General features: G+C 48.4%; 1 protein-coding gene across 11 annotated transcripts in view; it reads right to left on the minus strand.

Moving 5' to 3' along the window:
• LOC143150504 (protein turtle) overlaps nt 1-24,615 on the minus strand; it is a 115,219-nt gene that overhangs the window by 74,290 nt on the left and 16,314 nt on the right. For 8 of the 11 annotated variants that reach the window (XM_076318825.1, XM_076318828.1, XM_076318829.1 and 5 more), the window contains exons 2-4: nt 9,013-9,140; nt 5,803-5,970; nt 4,836-5,149 (exon numbers count right to left, since the gene is read on the minus strand). In XM_076318825.1, the coding sequence (XP_076174940.1) occupies nt 4,836-5,149; nt 5,803-5,951 (463 nt within the window). In that variant the 5' untranslated portion in view covers nt 5,952-5,970; nt 9,013-9,140. Of the gene's footprint in view, nt 1-4,835; nt 5,150-5,802; nt 5,971-9,012; nt 9,141-24,615 lie in introns of those variants that run through there. The other 3 variants (XM_076318833.1, XM_076318832.1, XM_076318834.1) reach the window with 2 other exon arrangements.

Below are 24,615 nucleotides of genomic sequence, written 5' to 3' on the forward strand. Positions count from 1 at the left end.
ATGCATTTACGGGCAAACAACGCTCCCCGCGAGATTGCCGCATTAGAGGGGGCCCTGTCACCGTGTCAAAGATATCAATTACTCGTCATTCGCAAATATTTGTCTACCCTCGCCGCACGAGAGAGCCGAGGAATCGCTCGAGACCGGGTTCGAGGCGCGAGCTTGCCCGAAATTCTTCGCACTGGCTTCGATGTTCGGTTCGAGTCTCGTTTGAGAATTAATCTCGCGGCACGAGCGCGAACGGTGGTTAAAAACGAGTCGAAATTGCGAAAGAAACTTTTCTCTTACGAGAACTTCCCTTCGTGCCGGGGAAAATCGACCTCGAAGAGTCGCGGGCCGCGCGATTCGACGCGTCCGTTCACTGCTTTCCGTTTCTACTTACGGAGATGTTTTTAAACACCGACGCGGTATTAATTTTTCTTTCTCTACCAATTGTCCACGTTCGATCGAGGCAGCGATACCAGGACTCTCATTGAATGTCGCGCGTGCTCCGAAAATTTCCACAATTAATTTCCCCGGGAACCAAGGGGAAAAGTGCATTCCACAATTTTCGTTCGTTTCTTCGCAAGGAATCCCCCCGGTTCTTGTCGAAAGCTTTCATCAAACGCGTATCGACGAGACTGGAAAATCTCGATCGATCGAATATCCATATTCCCAATCTAGATGAGACGATCGTTTCCGAAATGGCTGTCCGTCCACTGCTTTCTGTCTCTACTTACGGAGATGTTTTTAAACACCGACGCGGTATTAATTTTTCTTTCTGTACCAATTGTCCACGCTCAATCAGGACACTCGCCGAATATCGCGCGTGTCTCGAAAATTTCCAAAATTAATTTCCCCGGGAACGAAGAGGAAAAGTGCATTCCACAATTTTCGTTCGTTTCTTCGCAAGAAATCTCCCCGTTCGATTTCACCGCGACAAATCCCGAGACGGAGTAAATGAAACGCGTATCGACGAGACTGGAAAATCTCGATCGTTCGAATATCCATATTCCCAGTCGAGACGGGACAATCGTTTCCGAAATAGCGGGCGATTGGTCGCGAGCAGTCGGTTCGGCTTCGAACGCGCGAAACTAATTTCGTCCGGCGTGCATAACGCGGGGGCGGTATTCTTAAAGCGTCGGAGGCTGCCCTTTCCAAGGAAATTATACGCACCAGCGAGTCCATTCGTCCGACGGGATCAATTTAAAAATTCGCAAGCGGAAGAGAGGCCGAGTAGTACTTGGCGTGCGGCGAACTTGCACCATGCTGGAGGGTGGAGAACGCGAGGAAGGTCTGGCCGGAAAATAATTGGGAAATAAATAAATTACGGGCATTAACTGGGAAAGTTGCTCGCGAAACGAAGACGCCCGGACGACCCGCGCCGCCGTGCAAGTGGCGATCACAATGGCCGTCTTTCGCCCGTCATCTACCCCCCTCCTACCCCCGAGCTGCCCCTCGTGCGCACCCTCCGCGCCGAACTTTCTATATTAAACAACTTTTCCCGCTAATTTCGCTCACGATTCCATTTTTCCCTCCGTCTCCTACTTCTTCTCGCGACGCCCGTTCTTCTCGCCCCGTCCGCCTTCGTTTCCAACTTTCTACTTGTGTCCGGAGCCATTTTCGCGATAAATTCGTCCGTTCGCTTCCCGAAGCGGAATCTTGCCTCGACTCGATCGCTACTCACGGCGTCAACGCGCCAAACGAATATTGCTTTCGACGAAGAATAACGCACGTCGAAGACCGACGTCAAACTACGGAGCGACGGATTACCGAGATTCAACGGTTACGTACGACCTTGGAATTTTCCTTGCTTGGAAATCGCATCGGGAGAACGCGACTCGAGAGAGCCGAGAGTTCGACAGTGTTCGTTAAACACGATGATTTACCCAGTGCAAGCTGGTGTACGATTTTCAAAATTCTATTGTATCGACATTTTACTATTTAGACCGCAATTCGAACAGAGTAGACAAACTCCGGTAGATTCGATAATTTAGAGCGCGCGGAACCCTTGGTCGTAAACTTTCCATCGCGAGCGTTGTTATTTGCTCCGTGGAACGATGCTTTCGGTAACGTATGCAATATGCCGCGTCACGAGTCGCGCGTAACGGTTACGCTCGCTTTGGAAAATGTTCGTCGACGAAAATTCAGCGATCCGTCGAAACGATGCGTCGTTAACCGCGCGGTTACTTACGAGAAGAAGTAAGCGAGTTTCGAAGAGATCGTGGATGCCGAAACGACTATAATACGCGTATAATACGCGAAAGAATCCAAAAGGAGATTGTTCCCGTTTCTACATTTTTTTCTCTCTTTCACTTTTTTTTAATTCGTCGTCAATAGGACGCCCGAATGAGCCGGAGGAACGTCAATGTTTACCGCTGCGAGTTGGGCCACAATGCGAGTGTAAGTTGCATCGATTCGTAATTTTCCGCAGCCGCGAACGCGTCATTAGCGGGACACGGGAAACGCGCGGGAAACGAGCTCGCCCGCGGAACCAAGACGAACTTTTAATGAAATTGTTCCCGTTGATGAGGCTAACGAGCATCGTAAGGGCGCTCGCGTATTAAAAAGAGAATATTCATCCTTTGAACCGAGCACGCATTGACGTCAGTTTATTCATCCTGTTCCGGTAAATCGGTTAAGTGCGCCGCGAATTTTTACGCTTCGACGCAACAGTCGTAAATAAACGCGCGCCAGAAACACCGCGGAATGGTGAATCCCCCTCCTCCTCCCCCCCGTGCGGCCCACGGTTTTTCTCCGCGCGGAAATTATCCCGGTGCGTTCAACGACGACGAAACATTACCTTCGATTCGTCGGCCGGTTCTCGACCGTCGAGTACCCGTTTCGCAGTTTCCTATTTTCCACGAAAATACGAAGATTCTTTACAATTTTCTTCCACGACCGTGGTATAATCGAAACGGAATGAAAATTAGTAGACGCGCGTACGAATGGTCGGCCAATTCGTACGCGAATCGAGGTCGGGGAGATTTTATCGACGATCCTGGAAATTTTATTCGAAAATTCGTAGAATTCGCTACGGAGATATTCGAACGGAGCTGCCGCGGTAACGTCTCTGGTATCGTATACCTTTTGTCCAGTTGTTGTTCGCGTTTATTGTGCTCTTCTACCTACGAGGACAAAATTCGTATCCGATTCGTTGTTTATCGGGCTTTCGGAGCGAACCGATTCAATTCGAGCGGGATGAATTCCATTATCCACGTTTCGCGTATCAATCGGTGATCCCGAATGTCTAATCTATCTTACCCTATTCTACTAAATATTCTAAGGACGATCGAATAAAAATTTGCGAGACACCTTTGGCGATGATATCCTTCGAGAGAACGCAAAACAAAAATGTCTCCCATTACTTTCCGAGCGATTAAGTAAATATTTCCTCGAATCACTTACTAGGAATATTTGCAGCGTTCGATGACGAAAAACTCCTCTCGCGGAAAATAGAAAGACGTCTTCCATCTCGCGATGATTCTTCGAAATCTTTTTTTTCACTTTCTTCTCTCTTACTTGTACCGTTTGGAAAACGAGGTTGATTAGCAGCCGCGTCGAAGACGAGTCGATAGAATCGCGGCTAAAAAGCAGGAGGATTCGTCTCGAGGGTATAGATTCGATTTCTACGCGCGATTCGACGAAAGCGTTCCAACGACTCGTCGTTTCGACGAATCGGCATCGTGTTCGATGGCGGAACGCACGAGTGAACGACCGAGAGCTCGCGTAATTGTATACTCTGACGCGAACACGTATCAGCAATCGCGAGAGGTATCTTGACGGAAACCCCTCCGCTCGATCTCAATCGACGTCATTACGCCTCTGACCTACGCGCATCCAGCCACGCTCACGGCCGAATCCCGCCATCGATCGCTCGATCGTACTTGAGAGACGATGGAAAGCTATTACCGTGACCCGGTAGACTTGTTCCGATTAGCGAGCCTCGCTAATTGATGTACAACTCGGTATACCGGGAAACAGTAATGAAACAAACGCGTGTTCGGGCATTACGCGCGAACGCCCCGAAAAATAGCCGCTTCGTCGACGACCAATGGCGACCAATTTTCCAATCTTCCCTGTTCGACGGTTCCTTTGAACTTTCAACGTCGATCGTTGCGCGTTGAGAATCAATCGCGTTGCACCAATCGCGACGGACAAATAAGTTAAAGGAAATCTAAATTTCCGATGTCGATTCATCCGCTGAAACGACGCATCTGCGTTGATTTTTAAATAGAATAATTCTTTTCAGAAATTGGGTTTAAAAAAACAGAACACTTGTGGAAATATTCTGAGAAGCTTACCACTATCTTCTATCGTTGATCATTTTACGCGCGTAAATAGCAGTGGGGATAGAAATAGAATCCAGTGAGGATGTTTCGACCCTCCCACGAGTAATAATCTTTATCGCGGAGCATTAAAGATGAAATTTGCGTTAAACCTCTTAGCGTCGAATCGATTTCATTGAGTTTAGAATCAAATCTTAGCATTCAAGGTTAACTTGAACGTCTCTTCCAACTGGAAACAAGTTCGCTGCGTACTGTCGTATTCGATAAATTATTGAGCATATGTATCCTTGTATTTTTAAGGAACTCGGAACTTTTATCGTACTTAGGATTAAATCGACTTAATTGAGTTTAGGATCAAATCTTAGCATTAAAGGTTAACTCGAACGTCCCTTGCAACTGGAAACAAGTTCGCTGTGTACTGTTCTATTCGATAAATTATTGGGCACATTTATCCTTGTATTTTTAAGGAACGGGAACTTTTATGGAATTTTCTTTCTAATAGTAAACGCATGGAAGTGTCTTCGAAAGGGTCAAACCGAGACAATTTGTAGGAATAATCGAACTCACCTGGCGTGACGAAAAGCACGATACCGAGGAGCAGGGTCCTCGTCGCCACATCCGCGATCCACCGGAAGTCCCTGCGACACCATCGAAGTCGATGCCTCTTCCCCTTCCCACCTTCCTCCTCCTCGGCTTCATGGCTGAGGAATCTCCCGACGGATAGCCGCAGCTTTCCGTACAGCGAACCGAACAGGCCGGTTCCGCCTTTGGAACGCCTCACATATTTCTCGTTTGTATTCTCTTCGTCCTCCTGGCGTCTGCACGGCCGGGAACCTGTACACGTGGGTTGACCGGAAGCGAGGGTCGCCTGCAAGTCAACCCTGTCGAAAAAGCAACTGTAACATCCTCGAAACGATTCCCCGTTTGCGAACGATCTCAAATTTATCGCCCGTAGGTCAGCTGGAGATAACTCTGGACGAGCGAGTCGACGAATGACAAATTCGAAAAACGAAGAAAGAAATATTACAATCTCGAATTACCGAACTGTGCATCAACTATACGTTCAACGGGTCTGAATTTTTAAGAATCTACAGTATTCTTATCCGAGCAATCGTTCCAACTGTTATTCTTTAGAATTTTTATACTCTCTAATACTCTTACGCTAGAATCTTTCCATCCGAGAAACTGTTCGATTCGATAGAGGTCTCTACGTTGTTTTCTCTTTGAATTAAATTTTGTTCTTCAATATCACGGAGAACAGAATACCAAGAGGGAGTGTACTGTCCGATAAACGAAGAAATTCACACAGTAACGCGTTCTCCTGGATACTTCGCGCACGAAACAAACGACGATGCACCGATTTTCACCGAATGTGTTCGCATCGAGCATAAATCGTACAGAAGACGCGTAATCGTCTTTCTGGTGGCACTATAACTGGACAGGGCAGGGTATCTGAACTTTGCAGAGTGTACGGGCTCGTTTGACGGGAGATTTTTGAAAATAATTCGACACGAGTGGACACCTTCTCGCTCACCTTTCTTCCTGGTCGCGCGGATTCCTGTGGGGCGCGCAGGAGCCATCGTGCCTTAAGGAACGAGGGCTCTGGGGAAGAGTGCTTCCTGAACACCGGGACTCGAGCCTTCGCCGGAGGTCCGTGGCTTGTAGCCCTCCTCCGCCCCCCATACCCCCGCTCCCATAGTACCTGTAAATCATAAACGAACGTGTGAGCCAGCTTCGGTTGGGATTCGATCGGGGACCGAGTGCGAATAATCGAACGAGACACGGCCAATCGTCGCCTTAAGGAAATCGCTCTGTCTTCTCCACACGCGAATCTCCCATTGAAAAGTATGCCTAATGTCCTTGCATCTCTGATGAAACGATCAACGAATCTGTCAACCGTAGGACTTTGAAGTATGGCGACTGTTTTGTACACTTTTTGGAGAATGATAAAGCTTAGTAATCAATGACGAGTAACGAATATTTAGTAATCGCGACGAACGAATATTTATCGTCTTGGTGTTAACCTGGAAGGGTATGGATAACGCTGAGTTGTATTTAAGAAATTTAAATAATCGTAGACGAGTAATTACAATGGACGAACGTTTATCGTCTTTATGTTATCGAAAGGTATGGATAACGTTGCGTTCTTCGATGGAGTAAGAAATCCAAGTAATCGACCGCGAGTGATCGTTCGTGGAATAGATTCGATTACGATCGACGAATATTTATTATCATCTTTGCATTAACTTCGAAGCCACTTTCCTCCAACGGGGATAAGAAATGCTCGCGATCGATGGCGGGTAATTACACCCAGAATCGTTTCGGTTACGATCACTTTTCTAAATCACGCGTTCTTTTTCCAATTTCACGCGATCGAATCTCACCACACCTGGGGGGGTCATCGTCGTTAGATTCGTGCAACGATCGAGAGACACGCTAACGGCTGGTGCACGCGAGCGACGATTTATTAACAATTAGAAAAAGTGATATAACGAAGCGCTTCCGTTTCAATTGTAGCCGAATGATAAATCGCGGTGTTCCTCTAATCGCGTATTCGAATATAATTATACGTTTCCAGGGGCTGGTAATTAGTGCAGCCGATAAATACCAGAGGGGAGAGCGTTCCCCCTCGTTATCGGATCGCGGTATTTTCAATTTGCACCGAGCCAGCTACTTAATCCCGGTGCAAGCGTAATTCGAGCTCGCGATAACCGCGTGTCTCGGCGTTTTTTTTAATTTTTTTTTTTTTCGGTGTTCCCCCACTCCCCACCGGCGTTAATCGAGCCGATATAGTCACGAACGCGAATGAAATACCGCGAGATAATGCCTCAATCGATTCCCGAACGGTTTAATCCGACGATTCTTATCGCGACCCGATTACCAGCCCGAGAACCTTGCCTCGAATCGTTCCACGAGCGGTTCGATACCTCGGAGAACGAACACAGTTCCTGGAGATTCCGGAACGAGTGCTTCCCTCGCTAAAATAGCAGTTCCTGGAGATTCTGGGACGAGTGTTTCCCTTCGATTCAGAATCGTTCCTGGAGACTTTGGAACGAGTGCTTCCTTTCGATTCAGAATCGTTCAGAAGATTCCGGAACGAGTGCTTCCCTTGGATTCAGAATTGTTCCAAAGATTCCGGAACGAGTGCTTGCTTCGTAGTCATGATCGCAGTTCCTGGAACGAGTGCTTTCCTTTCGTACAGAATTGCATCTCGTGGAGATTTTTGAACGAGTGCATCTTTCACGTTCAGGATAATAGAGTTCCGGAGAGACTCTGGAACGAGTGCTTTCCTGATATCGGAGCTTCTGGAACGAGTGCAGGATCCTAGAGTTTCTGACGACTCTGGAACGAGTGCTCCTCTCGCGTTCGGAATCCCATTTTCCAAAGCTTTTGGAACGAGTGCAGTTTCCTAGAGTTCCCGACGACTCTGGAACGAGTGCTCCCCTCGCGTTCGGAATCCCATTTCCCGAAGATTTTGGAACGAGTGCAGTATCCTAGAGTTCCCAACGACTCTGGAACGAGTGCTCCCCTCGCGTTCGGAATCCCATTTCCCGAAGATTTTGGAACGAGTGCAGTATCCTAGAGTTCCCAACGACTCTGGAACGAGTGCTCCCCTCGCGTTCGGAATCCCATTTCCCGAAGATTTTTGAACAAGTGTGGTTCCGTTCCACGATCGGTGCACCGGTAACGATCGCTGAAGGTTCGCCCTCGAACTCGATCGATCTTCTCGCGACGATCGGTGTGACACGAACGATCGACTCACGGGGAAGCCTTTCAATTAACCTCTGCTGCGTTCGTATTCGTTCGACGGACGTCTACCAACGTCTGGTCGCGTCTATCCTCGATGGTTCAGGCTCAGCTTCTTCGTTGTTATACCCGGAGAGGCATATCGGGCTCTCCGATAGGCTAACCGATACCAACGATACTTTCAATCGAGACTCTCTGTCGGGTAACGCGAGCGAGCGTTCAAGGAAACCGATGAAAACAGTCCGCGCTAAGCTTGGGAAATTTTACAACAATCTTTCCTCGCGCGACTGGGGGAGGGGGAAGCCTAATTGGACCGGTCTCGACGCGATCTTCGATCGCGATGTTTCCACTAAGGTCGTCCGAACTTGTGTTTACGATACGGTCGTTCGCGGAACGCCTTCTTTTCACGACTGTTGTCGGTATTGTCAACGTTCCTGGAATTCGATGCTCGGTCGCGAACACTACGACGGCTGGATCGACAAACTACGACTGCGTGTTTGAAATATTACGAGCGATAGGGCAGCGTCCACGAAACTATGTGCGCGTAACTGTGTTTCTCCCTTACGGAACACGATGAGAGAGAGAGCACGCGTGTACACGCGAAGGATTTAGAACGAATACAGTGAACGAAGGACACTGAACTCTTCGAAATTTTGGTCTTTGGACCCCAATTCGTTTAAGAACACCGCGCGTGAACATCCCCATTGTAACTTTATTCGATAACGATCCTTCGTTGCGCCTTTGGCTCGAATTAGAAAATTATCGTTCTATAAATATCATTGTCTTCGCGGATCCATCGAAAATATTTTTACTCTACATATCTTTGTACGTCTTGTACTCTACATATACTCTATATCTTTGTATATATTTATCGATCGATAGAGAAGGAGAATTGTTGACACTCGTTTCGAAAAACTAAGAAACAGATCCAAGTCGAAGACTCGGTGGTTGTGTACGTATTGGAAGTTTCGGGATAACGATAAATAAACGAACCTACCCCTGCCGTTCCGCCACCACTACCGCTGCCCGGATCGTTCGCTCCCGGCGCCGATTTTCACCAAGTTCGCCACTTCTTCAGCCTCCTCGACAGCCACCTTAGCCTCCACAGCGTTGCGCTATCATCACCTGAAACACGAACACCTTACGTTTAACGAAAACAGACCGGAACAGATACGGACAATCGCGGGAATTCATCGCGACAAGTGTTAATAATTCCGATTCCGCTTCCGCGTTTCGCGATCGTGTATTACGCGTGCACGGTCGCGCGACGATTATCGAGCACGGCTGAATTCTTCCGGCGGCTAGTTGAAATTCCGCGCAGGGCGGAACATGAATCGCATCGATTAGCGAAATACGTGCTCAGATGCGAGAGACCGATCGGATCGATTCGGGCCAGGTTTCCTGGGGGAAGAGACGACCGTACCGTGGCAGAACTTCGGCCAGAAGGGGGATCATAATTACGTCGCTTCGAGACAGCGCGTGGTTCATCGATAGGGAACGAAGAAGTCGACCGAGAGAAACGGACGAAAACGCGCGGAAGAAATCAATACGCGCCCCCGACCACCGCTCTTTAATCTCTCTCTCTCTCTCTCCGCGGATCGTTAGGGTATTTCACGAATCTGCCCGAGAGTACGCGATTCTTGATCACTTTTACCATCGAGGACTTAGGGAAATTTTGCCCACGTTTGTTCACGTTTCGAGAACGTTGCGTCGGTGTAGATTGTACAAGGAGAGAATTATTTCGCATATTTTGAACCGATCGAAGCGGAGTCAAGTGCGTCAGGTGTTCTCTATTTGGAGGTAGTGTCCGTAATGAAACACGTGTCCAAAGTAGGTGATTATTCGTATCTTTGCTTTTCGAGGACGGAATATTGCGATGCCCGATTACCTTAATGCGTTTTATTTATCCTTAGTAAAGATTATATCGGAGAAAAGATACATTTAACAAAAGAGAATATCCTCTCGCACTACTGTAATATACTCTACATCAAAGGAGACTCAAAGTAGAGAGTCAAGAGTCGAAAGTAGATAATTCTCAGTATTTTCGATCTTCGAGAGAGCCTACGGAATACTCCAATACTTCGTCGCTACATTCGTTCATCTCGGAAGAATTCAAACCTCCCAAAAGTATTTCACATCGCAGAGAATACGGTCGAGAATATTTACAGAACCCTGTATTTCTACCCTCTCGAAGAATCTGTAGAAAAAAAATTCTTTCCTCCCCGAAACGAACGGAATATTACCCCCGGTCTCTTTAATCCGATTTTGATTAATTCCGGTGGTTTAATCCGCTGGTAAGTTCGGGACGCGAATCGATATTATAATACGATGCAAATCGTATCGAAATTCGGAGCTCGATTACTCCCGGCCGGGAAATAATACTCGAACTCGCGGGACCGTCGTTATTCACCGATGATAAGCGTCTCGTTAAGAGCAAAAGAGAGAGAGAGAGAGAGAGAGAGAGAGAGAGTTCTCCGCGCGTGGTTTCGATTCGATCGTGCGATCGGTGCCAATTCGAAATTGGAACGGTATTTTTACACCCTCGTGTTCCGGAAGTGTCGCGTTCGGGTCGATAACCAACGACACCGCGGCGGAAATATGCCCGTCGTGAAACCCGGTTGGTTTCCTTGGACGGAGCGCGTGGTCCCTCGTACGCGCTCCTCGTACGCTTCGCTTACATTCATAAAAGGGAGGACGGTTCGTTCGCCAACGTTTACGATTATTGGCTTTTAACGCCGATATTATACCGCAGGGTCGAGTCGCGTTTTACTGGCTACCACGGTGAACTGCACCCGGAACGGCGGTCCGTTCGCGGTGCTTCCGTCGCGGAATCGAGCCGAGTAAATCGGCAACGAAGAGTGCACCGTAACCCACGGGATTCCGAGACGTTATACGGACCGAGAGGACTACGCGGGACCCAACGAAATTGACAATTACCGACGAAATCGGCGATCGAGGCAGGAACGTTCTCGCGATCTCCTCGTTCGGGGACCTTCGGTGTTATTACGGAAATCTGGAAACGATCGCGCGAGAATTAACATCGGGATGGAATCGATGTAGAATTAACGGGGAAAAATGAGAATTTCCTCGATGAAAATATACGCGATCGAAGGAAGTATTTAATTTCTTTCGTTTTTTTTTTTTCTTTTTTACATCGGAAGCTGACTACGCGAGAAGAAAATTACAAGAGCCGATTATCGTAATCCACGAACCGATTCCGTACTGAACGAGTACCGAACATTGACACCTACGTTGGATAAAAATTCTTTAATAATCGAAGAAATGAAAATACCACCGATTGGGGTTCGACTCGCTTATGGAAATCGCAAAGTCGTAAGAAGCGAGAAAAGATCGACCATTTCTCTCGACTCCCTTACATTTGTTTTAATTTCTCCTCAAAGTAAAACAAGATGTGTAACTTTTAGCAATAATTTCCCCGATTGAACTCTCGGTACATTTACAATTCGTACAAAGATCTTCTTAAATGGAATCGAGAAGAGATACGCGATTTTTAACAACGATATCCCCGATCGAACTTTCGCCACATTTACAATTCGTACAAAAATCATCTTAAATAGAATCGAGAGCAGATACACGGCATTTACCAACGATTCCTCTCGACTCTCCTACATTAGTTTTAATTTCTTCTCAAAGTGAGACAAGACGCGCAATTTTTAGCAACGATTTCCCCTCCCGAAGTCTCGGGTGCATTTATCTTAATGCTCGACACATCCAAGGGGATATCGGGCGTCAGCACCTTCGAAAGGGTCGCGGGGGTGTACGGCGCTAATAGAAGACGCACACGGCTGGCGAGAGGGTGTAAGAGAGAAGGAGTGGGGGTTGCGGTGGTGGTGTTCTGCTTCGAACAATGGCACATGTCGTCCGTGCAATTCCACCCCGCCGAACGACCCGCGACACCACCTGTCATAACTCGTCTTCGTGTTCCACGGTTATTAGCGCCGAGCCGGTGGGATTGACCAATATCTCCTGCCCGTGTAATCCCTTGCTCCTTTCATCCCCGAGCGATCGTCACGGCCGACGCACGCAGCCGGATAAATCGAACGCGAAGAACGCCCGACCGAACCGGCCAAATGGGATCTCGTGGATTTATCGGGCACCGCCACTTTTATCGCTGGCCGCGATTTTCCTGCGGATTTCCTCGATGCTGTTCCTCCGTGACGGAATCGCAGGGAATTTAGCAGCCGTTATCCGACGCTTTGTTAACGTTGCGACGTCGAAGACCGATGCGTCGAGCGTTCATTCTAACGAGCGCGAGTAAACAGTTGTTAAAGTTACGCCGAAGAGTCTCGGGACATCTGTTTTCGACAGATGTCTAATGTTTGACACGGTTTATGAATTTTTATCCAGTCGCATTGCTTGGGATAATTGTCGCGCAATCTGTAGACCACCTTGTCAACGAAGTAGTCTTCATAGATGATTCGAGGATAAATAGTTGAGAAAGATTCGCATGTTTTCGAGAGATGTCTAGCATTTGACACGGTTTATGAATTTTTGTCCAGTCGCGTTGCTTGAGATAATTGTCGCGCAATCTGTAGACCACATTTCCAACGAAGTAGTCTTCGAAGGTGATTCGAGGATAAATAGTTGGTAAAGGTACACTGGTGCCGAAGAGTCTCGGGACATCTGTTTTCGAGAGATGTCCAGCGTTTGACACGGTTTACGAATTTTTACCCAGTCGCGTTGCTTGAGATAATTGTCGCGCAATTTGTAGACGAAAATAGTCACCTTTCCAACGAAGTAGTCTTCATAGATGATTCGAGGATAAATAGTTGAGAAAGATTCACACGGCCTCCGAAGAGTCCTAGTGTACTTAAGATAATTATATCAGAATCTTCGGACTACTTTCCCAGTGGAGTGTAGACCACATTCCCAAGAGCGATGTTCGAAGAGGTATTCAAGAACGACGTACGATCGTTACATTTACGCTCAGGACATCTGTTGTTCTCGAGCCGACTCGAGTGTTCTACATCGATCGCATCTGATCAAAGATAACCACGGTCCAGTCTCCGGACCATCGTTCCAATTTTTCCGGAGAGATCCAAAAACGACGAAGGTATCCAACGCGAACACTCGAGGAACCCTAGCACGTTGTTGCAGAGGCGTACGATCGCTCTCGGAAATCCCTGATCGTCGAAATGATGTTCTCTCGCGGTTATCGCTGATAAACTAACCTATCCGCAATGGTTGCCGGTCGGAACTCTAGCTCGATGCTTGGTGCGTATCTCCCGAGTAGATTCGAGGCGATCGTTCCCGGGCGAAGTCGATTCGAACGTACTCGTGAATACGGTGAATTACCGATTCCAGTTGGCCAACGATCGAAGCGATCGCTCGAGATCCGACGATCCGGGGAATTGCACGGATTAAACGGGCATCCACTTCCGGCCGATGTTTTCGCGGAACAACAACAACGACCGAAACTGGCTATTGGCCTCCTCTCTGTTTCTCGTCGCTCTCGAAACGAAACAACCGACTAATTGGCCCGTGTCGACTGCTCCCGCGCGACGATACTTGTTATACGCGAGCAAATCGAGAAAAACGATCGAGAAGACGAAGCGACGAGTTTACACGGGGCCCGGTGTGCAATTTTTGCTCGATCATCGCCGAGTCGAGGAATATTTATGGCCACGAACCGGTCGACGCCGTTCCAGACCCCTCGCCACACCCCCTCGATCAATTACCAGAGGACGCGAGTTTATTACTCGCGCGATTCGCCCGAATCGTCGAAAGTTTCTGGTCAATTTCGGCCACCAGCATCGCCGCTGTCTCCAGCCGCGTCCACGAAACTTCCTACCGGGAGCGCTTGCACGAGAGAATTAATTAACGCGTAAGCTGCAGGTCGTATGCAAATGGCGAGTTAATAACACGAAGTTCGCGGTAATCTGAGCGTCGAAACGATCGAATTCGTCGTCCGACAACGAAACTACGAACTCGAACGATCGTTCGCGTGTAACCGGTGCACCAGTACCGGTGGTCTTCGATCGATATTTCATAAATCACGGCTGATTTTCAACTAATACTAGATACACACTTTCGTCATTTACATTCTCGTTGTAATTTTAGTCATTTTACCATTGGAATAAATTGGAAGATATCGACGACTTGTTTCGTTCAACCCTTTGCACTCGATGCTTCTCTGCTACCAGGAACCGACGCCTCGAAAGAATCCTCTAAGTCGTAAAATTCATCCCGAATGGAACATTTTTATATATTTCGCACACATGCGTTCACACTTTAGAAGAACGTAATATTTCAATTCCAATTTGAATTCCAAACCACGATATTTTCCCTGATCAAAAATAGTACACTGAACTAGGTGGTCTCCTCTCGAGTCCAAAGGAACTAAAGGTTAAATACACCAGCTCTTTCGACTTGTCCATTCCACGAATCAACCCTTATCGAGCACCGATCCCGTACCGTGTACCGTGTTCACGAAAATATATTCTTACGATACGTGTACGTTCGCGAGGGTACGGAACAAGGTCGAAACCCGTGGAGCGTTCACGGGCAATTTCGCTGGGAACGCGCGATTCGATTCCAGCGGCGGTCGAAACCGTGATTCGATCAATTGTGAAAATTCGGCCGTGCTTTTTGTATTCCCGTATCACGTATTCGAGTGGCCGGTTACTATTCAAAATTGAAATTGCCGGGCGCGCGAAGCCGGGCCCGTAATATCGATCCAATTACGACTCGTTCGTTCGTTCGTTCGTTGGCGCGCATCGAACATTAAATTTACGCAGCGTCGAATTCTAACCCTGTTCGAGACGATCTCGTGACTGAAGATCGAAGGTCCTAGACTCTGGTCTACGGTGATCCTCTACCGAGGTTTAACCCTCTCGATCGAAGATCACGAACCATACAAGTCTCTAGCAACGGATCCTATTTGGATACTGTCTTCTGTCAATGTGGTTTCAAATTTTATTCGTCTCCGGAAGCTGCAAGGATGTTTACTCTTGGATTATTTTTTATCCTGGAGTCGAATACAATTCAATTACGTATACGTAGAATCTAAGGCTGTAACACTCAAAGAGTCGTATCATCGAACTATCGATTGGGAAATTACGATCACAAAGTATCCGCATTTTAACAGTCATAGCTATCAGGTAGCTTCGACTCGGAATAACTAGACCTCTCGTTGTATCGGAATAGTCATTGAGAATCAGTACAGAGAACTTTAGATTTCATCCTCCAACAGTTGCGAAGACTCTTGGGTGATTTTCGTTACCGCAGCTTAACTTCCATTAAGGATGAGGGTCACGCGTGTATTTGGGTCACACGTGAATCGTAGCAGGTACGAGTGTGCTAGCATTTATCGAGATACGATCAGAAAAGTATCTACACCTTGGTAATGGTCGCTACTAGGTGACTTCGACTCGGAGTAACTAGACCACTCGTATTTATATCGACCACGACCGGTACAGGAGACCACAGACTCCAATCTCCAGCGGTCCAAAAGACGTTTGCACTCCCAGGATGATTTGTCCTACTCCGAGTTCGAACTTCCGTCATAGACGCGAGGCTCGATCGTTGAGCATTCGGTTGCAGAAAGTGGCCCGTGAGATCGGTGTTACGGAGCCACGTACGAAAGGAAAACGCGTCATCCAACGTGTCTATGCGTCACCGAAATCCGTTGGACCTCGCGGCACGATGATGAGGGCGTTAATTATTAGCGTCGAGGCTGGCGCCTAACTGCGGAGCGACCCCGTTGGCGATAGAATTCCGTGTGTAAAAGAGAACGAACACGAGGTCGCTCGATGACGTTTGACCAACATCGGGGCAGAAACAAAACCCCGTGAAAAGGATCGTCGAATATAACTGGAGGACCCTCGGCGGGGGAAATGTTTACCCTCGCGCGACCACGGCCTCGAACGAGAAACGCGCGTCATTCACCGCCCTTTCTGCCCCCGCCGGTGATCCTTTTTTTCTCCTTTAATTGCGAACTTCCCGAGAAAAATGGGGGTCGCGAGCGGTTCGCGCAGGCTCCGGGGTTAATTGAAAGCAATCGCAGCGAGCGCTCGGCGCCCGATCGAGCAGCGGGTGCACGCGGCTCGCCGAGCCCGACCAGAGTAATTAAACGTTACGCGTGCCTCGTGAGATTGTTTAAAATTTCACGAGGCGGCCGCTTACCGCTGCTAGACTCCACTCGCGGCTCCGATATTGCGCGTCAGATTGTAACGGATGAATATTTCAATATTTCGCGGCGTCTCTCCCGGGGATCGATTATCGTTATTATTGTACACCTTCGAAGGAGGGGGTAGCTTGTACCTCGACCGAAAGAGATCTTTGAGTACGATTTACAACGGTTAAGATGCTTTCAATTTCTCTCCTTTTTCTTTTTGTAATCAATTTATTTTTGATTATTTACGCGCGGGCGAAAGCTACTCTCACAGAGTATCGTATATTTGCACTTTTCGTACTGCGTTGGGAAATAATTAATAACTCGAGTATCGTTACATTGAGTGGCGTGAAAAAATTCACGCAACATCCTCGAAAATACCTTAACAATCTCAGAATATTTCAGTTCGGTACGACGCGTGCATCGTCTCGAAAAAAATTCCAAGAGATCGCTCCGTTTCGAAGACACGAAGACAGCCACCCTCTAGGTAACGATAATTCGATAATTAACAACTCGACTATCGTTGCATAAAATACCGTGAAAAAATTCGCGCAACATCCTCGCGAGTAGCTCGACAAACGCGAAATATTTCGGTTCGACGCCACGCGTACTTCTCCCGTGCAAAAAAAAAAAAATTCTAGAACTCCCCGGACACAGTTTCGATCGCGGTAGTCAGGGAGAGAACCACCGTCGAAGTGGGGAATCGTCGACCGGATTCGAATGGATTCGATGTCATAATCCGGGCACGGTTTCGCGGCTTCGACGGCTACGTGTCGGCGGTTCGTTGATCGTTTTCACGTCGAATTATATCGGTGTCGTTTCCGTGCGCCCTGGTTTTCAACCCCTCGTATCTCACGCTCGCAGGCCGACTTCCGGCCGGCTCACCGGAGAGAATCGTTCCGGGTGCCATCGAGGCGGTTACGAGTCGCCGGGAGTTTCCGGGGACGCAAGACATCTAACGATCGTAACCGGCACGAGGAACGTCACGCGGGGGAGGGTTACTGCTGCCGGCAGACAGCTTAACACGGAGACTCGACTCGGTGATTACATCGAAGATAAGACCACGGAACAAAGGGTGGATGGATGAAGGCGAGATACGAGGGACTCGCCAGGGGAAATGAAGGAAAGGGTGAAGGGCGCAAAAGGAAAACGGGCCGTGCCACGGAGAACAGAGAGAAACCGTGGGGGAGAGGTCGCCGAGGACGAACGCGGAAGAGGATTCGGTGATGGACACTGGGTGATACGATGGAAATGGATTTTAAAGTGAGGGGGAGGTGGTTAAGGTGCAACGCCCCGAGGGAAATCTCGGAACATCGAGTCCGTAATGTCGAACATAGACCCTCGAAGATACCTAGGGACTCGAAGGCGTGACTGGGAACAGGAGGATCCAACGATTTCGCGAATACCGATGCGGGGTTAAATTCGAGAGCGAATGTACACGGTATCGTCTGCCTAGGCGTGAACGACGAGAGACGGAGATCACCGGGAAGAAGAACGAAATTTTTTCCGTGTAAGGGTTGCGTCGATTTTTCGGAACTGTCATCGTTTCTCCTGTGGTGAGAAATTTCTCCTTTGGATATTACAAGAGAGTTCTTGGCTGGCTGAGTTCTACCTTCCTTGTGAGTAATCTATGGGTTCTACCTTCGCTGTGAGTTCTCTGTGGGTTCTACCTTCGCTGTGAGTTCTCTATGGGTTCTACTTTCATTGTAAGTTCTCTATGGCTTCCACTTTCGCTGTGAGTTCTCTATGGCTTCCACTTTCGCTGTGAGTTCTCTATGAATTCCACCTTCGCTGTGAGTTCTATATGAATTCCACCTTCGCTGTGAGTTCTCTACGAGTTCTACGGTTCGGTATGAATTCTACGAGTTCCACTGTTCGGCGTGAGTTTTATACAAATTTTACTCTTAGGTATAATTTCTCTACGAGTTCTACTAACAGTAGAGTTGCGAGTTCTGTACGAGTACCGCTCGCTTTAACATCTCGACGAGTTCTACCGGTTCGCTGCTACTACCTTAGGAGTTCCACTACTCGTTTCGCGTTCTCTATGAGCTCTACCGTTCTTCGTAAGTTCCGTACGTGTGTTCCGCTTCGTCGTTCGCGAGCTCGTAAAAGCTCGACTCGCGAGTCTCCTCGAGGACCACGAGCGTCGAAATGTCCTCGAAGAAAATTCTCTTTCTCGTCTGGGCACCGTACACGGTACATTTCCACTCCATCGGTACTAATTCAATTATCCTCGGCATTGATTCGCAACCAGTCGGCGCGGAAAGGATCAAACGGTGTGTCCGTTCGAGACTCCGTGCCCCTGTTACGAACACCGCCGAGGCAACCGCGGGAAAGCACGGGATGAAAAGACAAATCGAAGAAAGAAAAAGGATCGCGCGCTCGCGGCCCAGAGCGGAGAGTTAGAATCCACTTTATGCAAACGGAGGTCCGAACTACCTCCCGTCGGAACTTTATGTATCGGAATTAAAGGCGAGCGCCACCCCCTCGATCTCGTTTTCCATCCACCCCCTCCGAACCACCCCTATTTCCACCCACAGCCCGTGTTGCCAAACGGTGCCACGGCAACTACGGGCAAACTACTCTCTTTCTTAGTAATCCCGGGGTTCTTTGTGCGCTCGTGGATCGGCGAACTCGCGTCCTAGCTTTTAAGGAACGAATGAAATTTCGCCTTCTTTCCGAACCGTTCTCTATCTCGGCACGAAGAATATTGTGGCGTTTGCTTCTCGGCCGTTGGACGAGTAAGTGGAAAAGGGGGAAAGTTTCGCCCGAACGGCGAGAAAAGCTCGGTCGTTCCGACGCAGCAAAGAAAACTTGGGTAATTGACTCCATTTGTTTACCGTACTACCCATCCCGTCCACCGGCTACCGTCTACCGACGTCTTACTTTTTATAATTGCTAGGAAACTCGAAGAGACGGGGCGCGAGTTCCCCCGTACCAAATTCGAATCGATGTCGGAACGAATTCGCTTTCCACGGTCCAAGACGCGCGCGATCGAGTCCACCGGGGGTGTGTAATTCGTCGAGAGCCACTCGACGGGATGGTACGGCTCGCCGAATCAACGAGACACAGGATTCTATGCAAATTCCTAACCACTCGGCTGAAAGTGACGTCGACGGAGCCGATAACTCTCGGGACACAGCGAAATCGACTCGACGGGCTCTCCTCCCGGCAAAATTGATTTTTTTCTGTTTTTTTCTTTCTTTTTCAATTTTGCGCTTTCGAAAGTACTCGAACACGGGGCGAGAAGAATCATCTTCCCGTTCGACGAGAATCCAACCGCTATAAACGAGTTTCTCGTTCAAATTCGAGGTTCGAAAGTACGATGTTGAAAAATTGCACAAGATAGTTTTCCTCCCAGTAAGAGCCAAGACATTCAAAATGATTTTCGTCGAGTTTGGATAGTCGTGAGTACAAGCTTGAAAATTCTTCGAGATCGTCCTCGTCGTAACGGAAGTCCAGGGACCGAGAATAATTAATTTTTCAAGTTTAACGTTTCGAAAGTACCATCTTAAGAATTTTAAGCGATCTTCCTTGAGGTAAGAGTCAAAGTAACGAAAATGATATCTTTTCGAGTTTAGCGTTACCGAAGCTACGAGCTTGAGAATCGCGAGCAAAAGTTCGAAGGATCGCGACCAGAGACACGAAAGTATTTCGGGGGTAAAATTAATTTTCTTTCAATTTTGGCTTTCGAGGGTACTTAAAAATCGCCAGAGAAGCGATCGTTCGGCGCGAGGAACGCCGAGGTACGCGGCGTAATTAACGCAGAGAGGATAGGAATCTACGGTACACGTATTCCCTGGTTATCGTATCGGCGGTGAAATATCGTGTACGCTTCCCAGCACGGCAGAATGCAATTTCTCGCCGTACGTGTGTCGAGGGCGTCGGTTTAGCTGGAGGAAAGTGGCAGGTTCCGCGGACCTTCGGAATAACTCGCATAGCTGGGACAAAAATGGCACCGAGCACGCGATCCGCTCGCCGGCTCGTTGAGCAGAACCTCGCGAAAAAAAGATCGCTTCTCGACCCCCAGGATCGCGACCGATAACGACACGAAACGGGGATTTCGCGACGAGCGACCAGAAATTGCTGCATCGTGCATTCTAACCGTGTTTCCATCGCAAATGTCCTTAAATTCTACTTCTTCGAACCCTTTTCCGATTCTAGCGCTCTACATTCAAAATCGGTGGAATTCCAAAACAAAAATACCAAACGAGTCGATCCAGAGATCAATGTTTCTCAAATTCTCGACAATTTTCTAGATCAACGATACAGTTACACACTATCGTTCAATGTACTTGTAGAAGAATACTACGTTCCAACTTTCTTCTGAAGAGTAACACAAGAATTTTACTGTCACCCAATGAGGCAGTTTCTTCGAAACGTAAGAGTATCGTTCGTTAACGCTCGAAACTCGATACAATCGCTCGAAGTGAATTCGTCGATAATTGGAGCGTTCGATTTAGCCGAAAGAAAGAGTTCAGCGGATAATTAACATTCGGGTGGGGTTAATAAGCCCGAGGAACGAGGTTTCCGTTCCCCGCGCAGGGTCGATTCGAACGCGAGCTTGTACGATGTTTCGGCGCGAAAGTTCATTGCGCGTGGTACAACGAGCCCGTATTATTTCCCGCCTTCGTTCTCGATAATTGGCCGCGCGGCATTTTAACTGGTGGACCACTGGCCATTCCCCGTGCAAATAGATTTCGATTCACGGATATTTTCGGGCTGGTACGGAACGCGAGCGCGATCCTCGCCGACGAGGCACGCTGCCGTGGATGCTTGCGGCGCACAGTTACACCGTAAACATCAAAGTATTTTCCAGGTCAGCGACGATTCGCACTACTCGCGCGACAACGCGCGTATCGTCGTCCCGACACGCTCCCGAAACTGTAATTCTTTTCGCCGCAGAGTTTTTAACCCTATCGCTGATAACCGAACGCGAGTGTTCCGCGACGGTGATTAAAGCTGGCACGAAACCGACGACACCCTCACTCGGTGCTCTCGATCTTGATATCGAACTTGGCTTTTATGGCAACCGTTCATTTTTTTACTTTCGTATTTTACGGAAGGAAAATTGCAACGCTCGAGAATTAGCGACGCGAGCAAATTATCGCTACGGTTCTCGCGATTGCGCTTTCTTCGACGCGAATCGAACCGCGGAACGAGCGATTTTAAACGGGGTAGTTTTCACAGGTGCTGTGTACGACAGAGACGTATGATAATTCTCGAGTCATGATTTCGGACGAGTACACCTTCGATGTTTGAAGATTCGAACCTGAATCTTCCTAGTGATATTTCTTTCCTACTCGAAACATCCCCTGTACTGTATTCGCGTACACTGCTCGCAAAAGTTTCACTCCTGAAAAGTACAATCGGTAGAGTACACGTATACACACGCGGTAACTAAATTATCGTTTAATGGAACTAATGCCTCGGTAACGCACATGACTGCGCGCGAGAGTAGAGTCGAAATCATTAACAGTTCGAAACTGGTGCTTGTACAGCCATTGCTCTATACATTTCCATATCCCCGCAACGAACACATTCGGTAATAATCCCTACCGGTGGAGTCTCGACTGTATTCACCATCCCCGATAAAAGAGTATCTCCGACCTCCTGGAAACCCCTTGCTCGCTTTACTACATCTCTGCGAACAGATACTAGGAATAACAATTTTCCTGAACGAGAACAATTCTTACCCGTTGGAACAATCTTTGCCCTACCAGGAGAAGTATATCCTCGAGATCCAGCCTCGAAGATCGAAGCTGGGGAAGGATACAGCGCGCGAGTGTTTTTTCGGTCGTGAAATTTAATTAAAAGTGGAGCGCGACGGACACCGGTGGCTGGGTGTCCCGCGCACGGTTCTCGTCGCGATACATTTATGGAAAGGTTCCGGCGATATTTGCGGTACGCCATTCCAGTGTAAACCTCAAAGCGTTTAACGCGAGGGTGGGGGAGGGGTTGAGCAGAGAGGAGAGAGAACGGGGTGGGTAGAGCGGACTCGTAGCGCTGCGTAACGACCGCGAGCGCCGCAAAACGCGTCGACGGCACCGGCTGCGACTGCATCGTCACCTCGCCGACCGCAGAACTGCCAGCGGAATACCGAAACGCGACTAGCGAGCACGGGCACCAGGCATCCGTGAAACGATACCGTCGAGAACGCGAACGTACCGAAATAACTGAAACTTTTGCGGCCGTTACGGGATGGCGGCGGATACCGAGGATTCTACCCGCGTGCACCAACCAAGACCACCGGGGAACCCTTCGCGATTCCTCGGACAGGATTCCGCACGGAGATCCTTCGAATTCGTCGAGATCGTCGAACCGAATTCGCGTCTGGGTACCTGGACGTTGCTTGTACTCGGTTGGAGCAGTACTCGATCGTGGGATTTCTATCGAGGGTTTTTACGGGGTCGATGGGTGTGTAGATTTTTAAGGAGGTGAGAAATTGGGAGATCGTTCTCAATTTAGGCAACGAGTTCTTGGATCGATGGATTTTGAGGGAGGATGCGGAGGAATAGTTCAGAGGTCGGGAGTGTTTAGGGTAGTGGTGTATCCGTTTAGAGGAGCGAGAGGTGTGTAGATTTTCAAAGAGGTGAGAAATTGGGAAACGATCCTCAATGGAGTCAACGAGTCCTTGGATTGGAGGATTTTGAGGAAGGTTGCGAAAGAATAGTTCAGAGCTCGCGAGTGTTTAGGGTAGTGGTGTATCCGTTTAGAGGAGCGAGAGGTGTGTAGAATTTTAGGGGCTATTCAAGGATCATAATGCGAGAGTATTTACGCACCTAGTACCTTTAGGGGGTCTATAGGTGAGAAATTGGGAAACCATCCTGAGTGGAGTCCACGAGTCCTTGGATTGACGGATTTTGTGGGAGGATGCGAAAGAATAGTTCAGAGCTCGCGAGTGTTTAGGGTAGTGGTGTATCCATTCGGAGGATCGAGAGGTGTGTAGATTTTCAAAGAGGTGAGAAATTGGGGGATCTTTCTCAATTGAGTCAACGAGTTTTTAGATTGACGGATCTTGAGGGAGGATGCGGAGGAATACTTCAGAGCTTGGGAGTGTTTAGGGTAGTGGTGTATCCGTTTAGAGGATCGAGAGGTGTGTAGATTTTTAGGGGGCTATTCGAGGATCATAATGCGAGAGTATCTGCTCACCTAGTGTCTACTGTCGTTAGAGGGTTTCGATCAGGAATAATTATACCTCTCGTACGAATTATCGAGTAGAGATTACGGTGGTCCCTAGACTCCACTGTCCAGCAAGGATATTCTTGGCTCGTGGTGGTGGTACAAGCTTTAAAAATTGACGGCGAGATCGATCTTTCTTCCTCGGTGAAACGCTAGTTTCCCGCGGGTATCGGAAAGGAGCTTGTACGAAGTTTCCACGTTCGTAGATCTACATGGTAGTTATCGAGTATCGATGTCAATTTCCCTCCGAGTCTGTAGGGTGCTTCTAACCTACGTTACGAGGAAGAGGGAGTGTAATAACCCCAGAAGTCTCGCGAGGCCTCGACCGGCTATACGAGCGGGCAGAAGGGGATCGCGATAAATTCATAACTTTCGAAAGATTACAGATAGCCCGACTCGCGTCAGGAAATAAAAAATCGCAGCTTTTCAACGGTATCTCGCGCGATCCGTATCTCGAGTCTAATAAATCCTATAGTTTATGTCCACGGGGGAAAAAAAAAAGAAAAAAAAAGAATTTCCAGATCCACGTTCACACGACCGTTCTCCACCCTCGGAATGAATAAAATACGATCCCGAAGTTTGTCCACCTATTTCGGGGTCGCACCTCATACATAATAAAAAGATATACTAACAAGGAAACCTTAGTCGGTCCGAAATATCACGGTTTCGTCGTCACCGTTGCTGGAATACCCACCATTTCCCGTTGAATCTCTCGAGATCTGGAATCAGAGGGGTCTCGAGTATGGCGCAACGATACACTATTTTCAGGAAGAAAATTCCACTCCGCGGTGATATCCTTTCGGGCTTTGCGCCTTTAGCTCCGCGAGTCTCGGTTATATTCCGTCCGACGGTGTTATAAGCTGGCGGGTATTCTCGTGGTAAGGGACTTCCTCGGGTTCTCCTTGTCGGTTATGAAAGATCGTAAAGCTTTCGAGGTTGAAACGCGAGAAACAACGCGAAGAAGGCATCTTGCTCCGCGTCTTCTCTAATTCCGTTCCCTCGCAGCTCGTAACTCGAAAATTTTTCAATTACCCGAGCGCGCGTGTCCAAGGTGTACGTACGATCGTGGAACACCGATCGCGGCCACGAACCGAACCCAGAGAATGTGGAGCAAATCTAAAGTTGTCTCATCAACATTTCACCGACGTTGCACCCGTTCCTGGAAGCTCGTTCACTTATTCATCCCCGTGCCAGCGAAGCGACTTCGTCGAACCGAGCGAACTCGATCGATGAATCCACGGTACAGCTTGTCCCGCGTGTTTGACTTCAATTCGAGGAACGACA

This window comes from Ptiloglossa arizonensis, chromosome 8, assembly GCF_051014685.1.
Source record: "Ptiloglossa arizonensis isolate GNS036 chromosome 8, iyPtiAriz1_principal, whole genome shotgun sequence".
Lineage (NCBI taxonomy): Eukaryota > Metazoa > Arthropoda > Insecta > Hymenoptera > Colletidae > Ptiloglossa > Ptiloglossa arizonensis.